This window comes from Rhinopithecus bieti, unplaced genomic scaffold (assembly GCF_001698545.2).
Source record: "Rhinopithecus bieti isolate Rb0 unplaced genomic scaffold, ASM169854v2 scaffold_4553, whole genome shotgun sequence".
Classification (NCBI taxonomy): domain Eukaryota; kingdom Metazoa; phylum Chordata; class Mammalia; order Primates; family Cercopithecidae; genus Rhinopithecus; species Rhinopithecus bieti.
Window position 1 is genome coordinate 4114223 of NW_016804694.1, and position 8806 is coordinate 4123028.

Below are 8806 nucleotides of genomic sequence, written 5' to 3' on the forward strand. Positions count from 1 at the left end.
TTCCCACATTTAGCCTTGAATTCTTTCCTTCCTTCCCCTGCAGTGTTGGAGCAACAGCTTAGAGGGAAACACTTCCAGGGCAGCTCAAGGCTTTATCATCCTTGCCTGCCCTCTTCCCCCTCTAAACAAAGCCCTGGAACAAACTAAACAAAAACTTGTTCTCTAGAGGAATTGTTTCCTCAAGGGAAATCATAAAGTGACCCCTCCCCATAACACCCGCCCCCCCCCAGGGTAGATACCCATCAGAAGGAAGCCATGTAGACTCTTCATGCCAGGACTCCTGATGTTAGGAGGTAAACCAACCAACCACCTGCTTTAGCTTATCCTCCCCACCATCACCTCCCATCTGCCACTACCCAGGAAACTGCTACAGGGCAAGAGACTCTCCACTAAAACCCAACACTAAGCCTGCTGGACTAAACGTCCCCTTCCACGGGACCCCTCGGAGGACAAGTCTCCCCACACACTGCTGCCAGCAAACACCTATATGCTCATCTGTGTGATGCCCATCGATCTGGGGACAAGGTTTTGATGTTTTCCAAATGCTTCCAACCTAAAAGTACACGGCAGAAATAAGGAATGAGGAGGATGGGCTCATTCCTATTTCTCACATGGGGAAACAGAGGCTGGAAAATGAGCGACAATTAGGCATAAAGTATTGGGGTGCTGCTGTAGACTAAACGTTGCTCATCAGACCTCCTTTCTGGCATCTTTCACCCTGAGAGCAATATAACACCTTGGACAATCTACCCCACTCCCCACCTGCTGCAATCTAGAACTTTCACCCAGGTCCTGGTCATTCCACCGGGGGAGCAGGCCAAGAAGAGTTGGTGGATGAAGCTGAGCCCTCGAGAAACTGGTGTAGAGGGCCTCGATCCCCAAATTGGCCCCAAAGTCTCAGCCAGGATAGGCAGCCCTTTTATCCTAAGTGAGGTCAATGTCACCCTTTGGGCTGTGCACCAGAAGATAAGCGGTTCCCAATGCCAGCACGGAGGAAGTCCCCCACCTACCCCAATTCCGCACACTCTCTCCTACTCACTCGCAAAGGGACTACCTGGGTATTATTCGTTTGTGCAACCTGCTACTTTCACAAAGTTTTACTCCAAGCTCTTGAAGGATGTCTCCGCGAGATAAGCCTTCCCGGAAGCCTGAGCGCGTCCCCAGCATTCCAGGCACCACCCCTCATCCCGTGGGTTCGGGCCCCACAGAGCCCCCCCAGCTCCTCTCCGGAACCCCGCTGGGGGCGGGAAGATTTTGCCCAGGCTCAGGCTGGGGGACCCTCCCGCCGCTCTGCCGGGTTCACGTTTCTTAAGAAAAGCCTAGCAGGCTTGGCGCTGGCCCTGGAGCGGGGAGGTGGAGACACGAGGGGACGGCACCAGGCTTGGCTCCCAGACGCCGAGAGCGTCTCCGGGGAAAGATAAACGCCCCACAGCCTCTTTCCAAGGAGGGAGGTACCGTCACACCCACACTGAAACACTATGGAGCCCAGTTCACCCGGGAATCAACTCCAACTTATCTCTGGCCAAACTAAGTTCCAAAGAGTCTCCGCGCTTGGGGGACCCCCGTGTCCGTCGGGTGAACGACGGATCCTAGAAGCCTGATCCATGATGAGACATGCTCTCTCATCACCCCCTGGACCTTCCACAGGGACTGAGGGTCACCCAAAGCTGTGAAGGGGTCTTCCTTTCAGCGCCCCCTAAAGTTCAAGCCAGCTTCAAATGTATATGGGGGTACAAGCGGCGACTGACCTCTAGGATCTTGTCCAGGCCCTCCTGACCCAGGCACGGGAACTCCTTGAGCAGATGCAGCTTCTGTGTGTAGTAGTTTTTCTTGGCCTCCTTCCAGTGTGGCTCCTCCAGCACTTCGAAGATCGCCGCCCCGATGGCCAGGTAGAAGATGATGGCCGAGGTAAGCAGAGGGCCCCGGTCCACCATGGCTCCCGAGCAGCAGCCTCCTAGAGAAAGCCTCTCCTAGCCCCAGCTGCTCCCAGTCCGCCCGCCCTCCAGCCTCTGAAAACAGCTGTTTGAATTTGGAGCTCCGCATGCGCAGTGCCCAGTACTCCCCCCGCAAGCACCGCTCCCCGGACAAAGTTTCTCGGCCAAGTTGGCCAACGGAGCGCGGGGAGCTGCGTGGGGCCCCACTCACGCGGCCCGGGGTGGGCGAAAACCAGGGGGGCTGAAGGGGCGCCCTGGACCGCGGATGCGTAAGGAGCGGGAGGAACACCGGACTTGACTCTGGGCAGACACGTGGGCCGCTTCTCCACGCGCCGCTCCTCCGCACTCCACTAGCTGTGTGAGCCGCTCCCGCCTCCGCGCGCCTCTTTAACCAGCGCCCGGCGCGCTCTGCCCTCCTCCGGCTCCGGGCTCCGACCGGGGAGGAGCCCAGGCAGGCCCCGCCCCTTCCCCGCGCCAGCAGCCAGGCGAGCGCAGGAGCGAGCGCGAGGTGAGCGCTGGAAGAGGCTCAGCGCTCCCCGCACTCCCGGGGTCAGCCGCCAGGGGAGGCTGCGCCGCCCGCCCAGACCTGCACCCCCCTGCGGTGCCCGAGGGGTTGCGGTCTCGGGGACTCGTGTTTGTTATTAGAGCTGGCGTGTTAACTAAAATGATTGTGACTGAGGTCAGGAGTTTATTGCTTTCGTTATTTTTATTGTAATTCTATTTTCATTTACTGATGTTTCTTCCAAAAAAGTCTTATGCTCAGCCTCTCCGTGTCTCTCTTCCACACACTTTCCTGTAAGCCTGAGGAAGGGGGTTAGAACGGGGCTGAAGAAGCTGTAGGGAGTCAGAGGACATCAGGAACTAATCCAGCCACCCACGCGTGATTCCTCCTTCTCACCCCGTTCTCACCTACCCAGGTGAGAACCTTGCATCTGGAAGGAGCAGGCAGCTCAATTCGTGGCACCCCTGTGCGCCCCCCCAATACACAGTAACTCTACGGGAAACACTTGGCCTCCCTCCCCTCCCCTCCCCTCCCCTTCCCTTCCCTTCCCCTCCCCTTTATTTTCTTTCTCCTTTATTTTTCTTTCCTTTTCTTTCACACGGAGTCTCGCTCTGTCACCAGGCCAGAGTGCAATGGCGTGATCTCAGCTCACTGCAACCTCCACCTGCTGGGTTCAAGCAATTCTCCTGCCTCAACCTCTCAAGAAGCTGGGACTACAGGTGCGCACCATCACGCCCACCTAATTTTGGTATTTTTAGTAGAGACGGGGTTTCAACATGTTGGCCAAGCTGATCTCAATTCCTGACCTCAGGTGATCCGCCCGCCTCAGCCTCCCAAAGTGCTGGGATTACAGGCGTGAGCCACCACACCCGGCCCATTTTCATACATACGCTCCAGCTGATTTAAAATTCCATCCCCCCCCTCCTTATCTCCCTCTTTGGCTTTATGTTCTTCCTAGTACTAAATTCCCTCTGCTATATTATATAACTATTTATTGTTTACTCTGTACTGTGCTCCCTCCCCACCACACACACACAGACACACACACACACACACACACACACACACGGAAACGTCTGCTGGGGAGATGGCGAATCTGTCTTGTGTAATGATGTATCCACAGTGCCTGTTACATACATAGCAGACACTCAGTAACCATGTGTGCAATGAAGGAGTGAATGAATTTGTTAAAAACAGGCGCCCAGGATATTTCTAACTCGCCTTGTTGCCATTCTGTGAGCTCTTGTAAACCCCAGGGAGTACTGCATCCCTTCCATGCATCATAAGCAGACCCCATTGGACCCACTTTGCAGTGAGGAAACAAACTCAGTGGGTTAGTTTGTTCAGTCTCTCAATCAGCACCAGTCAGAAGTTGGAGGGGAAACCTCCTCTCAGAGCTCTGTACTAGCGGCTAGCCCTGCCCTTCTCTGACCTCTGTAGGGGCAGGTACTGGAGTGGCCAGAGTCCCTGAGCTCTGTCCCCTGGCCAAGGCCTTTTCTTTCCAGTGAGAAGAAGGGGAATCATTTCTCACCTCCTACCCACCCTGTACCCAGGCTGTGGCCTGAACCCCAAGGTGTCAAGAGTTAAGACAGTTTTTACTTGGGGAGCGGAGTATCTGTAGCATCTCCAAATCTGGCTGGAGTGGAGGGGCTAGGGATACAGTTAGAAGCATTGATTTGATTTTGCTGATGTTTCTGTCTCTCCTTATGGCAACATGAGCGTGTCCAGAGGAGAAGGCCAGAGCAGGAAGCTGGGGAGCCCCGGATTTCCTTATACTACATCCCTGAGGCGTGCAGCGCCAGTCCCCTCAGGAACCCCCTGGCCAAGGATCACCCTGGACAAGGCCCTGGAGGCATTTCTCTGTAGACAACCCACTCCCAGCACCAGGCCTCTCACCCAACCCAACATATCCATCTTCTCTAAGCCTTGCTGACCTCCTGCCTACCCTGTCCCCGAGGCCGTGTCCTAAACCCCAGCTCTGCAGTCTCACTCTCCAGCCCTCAGCTGGGATGGAAACCAAGCATGGGTTCCGGATCCCCCCTCTCTGGATGGAGTTCACCCTCTTTGTGAGAGTTCAGGGCTGCAGTGTGAACGCTTCAGTGATCATGAGGTGGGGGCAGTTTGAGAGGCCACAGGCCCTCTCTTTGTTTGGAAAATTCCCTACCATTCCTCTCCCACCTCCGGTCTGTGTTCTCTTCCTAAGAAAATAAAGGGCCTCTTCCTATTTCAGTCTCACGGCCTCATGAAAACGCTGAACACTTTGAGATGAATTGATTTTTATTCGAAGCCTCTGTATGTTCTAGTTTCTTTGTCCTTCCACTCTGTTTCTGCATTTCCTGTCCCCTTCCTCCTTCTTGCTCTCTGTGTGGTGCTGGCCCACTCCTCATCCTCTTCTTCTGTCACCCCATCCTTTACTTTCCCATATTTTTCCAAAGCTCCTTCCCCAGCTCTTCATTCTCCCTCCTCCTGCCTCTCTCCTTTGTCTCCCTTCCAGTTGAATGTGCTTCCCCTCCCCCAACTTCCCCTCCCCTCCCCATCTCCCCCTTCCCCAATTCCCCAGCCCCAGCCCGATAGTTGAATCAACACCTTCTGTAGATCAGGGGCACACACCTGCTCTCTGAGCAGCAGCCAGTGGGGGCTTTTATAAAATACAAACTGTGCTGAAACTATCAAATGTTTAGACAACACGCGCCTTAAGATTGGGAAAGGGAAAAGTGGGCAAATGGGAATGAGGTGAGGTGAGATATATATTTTCCCACAGGGCTGATAAATAAATCCATTCAAATAGCATACATATAGCTCTTAGTATTATGCTTATTGATTGGGGTTGATAATAATTTCAGAGTGCAACCTTTTGGAAGGCAGTCAGCTCTGAGGAATGTAAACCACCAATAAAATTCTAAGCCCCTCCCAAGCAAGCCAATGGACCCTTCCTCTTGAACAAAGGCATTCTCAAGTAAACACAAAACACTAGTTCAGGCCGTGATGGAATGGGTGGTTGGACATGGCTCCTTGTTTTTTTTTTGTTGTTGTTGTTTGTTTGTTTTTTGGTTTTTGGGTTTTTTTTTTTTTTTTTTTGAGAAGGCTTCACACTCTGTCACCCAGGCTGGAGTGCAATGGCACAATCTCAACTCACTGCAACCTCTGCCTCCTGGGTTCAAGCGATTCTCGTGTCTCGGCCTCCCAAGTAACTGGGACTACAGGCATGAGCTAATTTTTTTGTATTTTTAGTAGAGACGGGGTTTCACCATGTTGGCCAGGCTGGTCTCAAACTCCTGACATCAGCTGATCTGCCTACCTTGGCCTCCCATAGCAGTGGGATTACAGGCATGAGCCACAGCGCCCAGCTGACATGCCTCATTATACCTTCCTCCCTTTGGAATTCAGGCACAGCTGAGCAGTGTTAATATTAAAACAGAGACCTTAAGGTGCAGCCTGACCAAGATGGTGAAACCCTGTCTCTACTAAAACTACAAAAATTAGCTGGGCATGGTGGCTCTCGCCTGTAATCGCAGCTACTCAGCAGGCCGAGGCATGAGAATCACTTGAACCGAGGAGGCAGAGGTTGCGGTGAGCCAGGATGGCACCTTTGCACTCCAGCCTGGGCGATAGAGCGAGACTCCATCTCAAAAAACCCCCCAAAAAACAGAGACCTTAAGACTGACAGAACAGACTGTTCGTAGCCATAAGATTCCAGCATGACAGCAGGCCCTGAGAGAAATCGAAGTATTTTACCTCAAAATATATTTATTTGGCCTATATTGAAATGCTCCTGCAAAGCTGTCTCTGATCCGGAATCTATATTCTGTAGAGAATACCTTTCCCTTTCCAGGTCTTTTTCCAAAACCATGAGAGAATTAGCTAGGAGTCTAGCCCCCCCTTTTTTTTTTAGACGGATTCTCACTCTGTCACCGAGGCTGGAGTGCAGTGGTGCAATCTTGGCTTACTGCAACCTCCGCCTCCTGGGTTCAAGCAATTCTCCTGCCTCAGCCTCCTGAGTAGCTGGGATTACAGGTGCCCGCCACTCGCCTGGCTAATTTTTGTATTTTTAGTAGAGATAGGGTTTCACCACATTGGCCAGGCTGGTCTCGAACTTCTGACCTCGTGCTCGGCCCGCCTTGGCCTCCCAAAGTGCTGGAATTACAGGCGTGAGCCACCATGCCGGGTGGAGTCCGGCACCTTTATAAGCTGGATAACAAACATTTATAATCTATTATCTCTGAAGCCTGCTACCTGAAGGCTTCACCTGCATAATAAGAACCTTGGTCTTTACAGCCCCTTATCTTAACCCAGACACTCCCTTCTATGGATTTCAGGTCTTCAGATAAACTCAACCAGATGCCAATCAGAAAATCTTTGAATTCACCTATAACCTAAAATGTATAAAAACAAGCTGTACTCTGATAACTCTGGACACGTGTTTTCAAGATCTCCTGGGTCTGTGTCATGGGCCATGGTCACTCATATTTGGCTCAGAATAAATCTCTTCAAATATTCTACAGAGTTTGACTTTTCATGCACAGGATGGAGTTGAGATTCACCTTGACAGCAACAAATAATGAAACTTCTGCAGGTCTCATCTCCAGAAATTGGCTGAGCCATCAGTTGTTTTGGCCATGGTCATGCTTCCAGGATCTCTCCATAAAAGGTTTACACCCACCTTTGTTTCTTCCTTATTTCAATTATGTAAAGGGATTATCCTCTTAGTAAAATGAACACCTGGTAATCCAACACAAATGTTTTTACTTGCAACATTTCTGTTTACATTGTTTTATATTCTGTTTAGGAATTTCAGAGGAGAATAGTCCCCCTCTGCAAATCACATCTGATCAAAGAAGTTATATAAAAAGCCATTAAGAGCATAAAGTGATTCAATATCATCATTACTCAAAACCTTATTTCCATAAATAAAAAACTCTGTAGCCATCAACTGAAAAGGTCAACAGGTTCTATTTTATTTTGTTTTGTCCTATTGCTTAAAAGATAGATGATATGAAATGCCTTATAAAATCACTTACATTACGAAAGATTATCAATTATTTTATAAATTTGCCCTATTTCTAATGGTCACTGTGCCATCATTTTTGTTTTCTGAACCTCTGAAAGAAATATATCTGTTAAGTGTTCATGTCTACAAATTCTCCATTTATTCAATTGGAAAGGTTTCTGAGTGGTAAATTTAGTGTACATGGTAAAGCAAGCTTCACATTTTATACTAGGAGAAACATCACTGAACAAAATAAATCACAGAGCAGAGCAACAAGGATTTTTTAAAAAAATAGTGAAAATGGCATATGCATACAATGAAGTATTATTCAGTCTTTTTTTTTTTTTATTTGAGATGGAGTCTCATGAGGTGGCGTGATCTCAGCTCAACACAACCTCCACCTCCTGGGTACAAGTGATTCTTCTGCCTCAGACTCCTGAGTAGCCAGTATTACAGGTACACGCCACCATGCCTGGCTAATTTTTGTATTTTTAGTAGAGATGGGTTTCACCATGTTGGCCAGCCTGGTCTCCAATTCCTGACCTCAAGTGATCCTCCTGCCTCGGCCTCCCAAAATGCTGGGATTACAGGCATGAGCCACCACACCCAGCCTACTCAGTCTTAAGGGAAAAAAAGGTGATCCCGTTGCATGCTGCAACATAGATGAACCTTGAGGACATTGTACTAAATGAAATAAGCTGGTCACAAAAAGATAAATACTACACGATTCCACTTATCTGTGGTATCTGAAGAAGTCAAACTGTTAGAAACAGAAAGTAGAATGAAAGGGGAGTTTGTTCAATGGGCATAAAATTTCAGTTTTGTAAAATGAAAATGTTCTAAAGAGTTGCTGCACAACAATGTGCATACTATAACATTACTGTGCTGTACACTCAAAATAGTTAACGGGGTAAATTTTGTTATATACTTTTTACCACAGTTAAAAGAAGAGTGAAAAGTAGAACTTGTCAATTCAATGTATGATATTTGAGGTTGCAAGAATTAGCCGGGCACGGAGGACAGAGATCTGGCTAAGCGACAATAATTAAGTTAGGTCATTGTTGCCTTGGCAGGGTTTCAGTCACTCTTAATAGCAGAGTTACATGTCCTTTGCTCTGGAAGCCCATTATTGAGGAGGAACATGTCCTTGTAGATTAAGAGCTCTACAAGGAGAGCTCAAGCACTAATTCTGAATTAGGATTAGGAGGCAGAGGTTGCAGTGAGCCAAGATAGCACCACTGCACTCCAGCCTGGGTAACAGAGAGATACTCTGTCTCAAAAAAAACAAAACAAAACAAAAAAAAACCTCATATATTACTATTTGCAAATTTTATTTTATTTTATTTTATTTTATTTTATTTTATTTTATTTTATTTTATTTTA

General features: G+C 49.0%; 1 protein-coding gene across 1 annotated transcript in view; it reads right to left on the minus strand.

The window, feature by feature from the left end:
* The window catches only part of KCNK5 (potassium two pore domain channel subfamily K member 5), a 42242-nt gene extending 39454 nt beyond the window's left edge, over nucleotides 1–2788 (minus strand). The window contains exon 1 of the mRNA XM_017870159.1: nucleotides 1749–2788. Within this exon, the coding sequence (XP_017725648.1) occupies nucleotides 1749–1934 (186 nt within the window). The 5' untranslated portion in view covers nucleotides 1935–2788. The remainder of the gene's footprint in view (nucleotides 1–1748) is intronic.
* Nucleotides 2789–8806: the final 6018 nt, after the last annotated feature.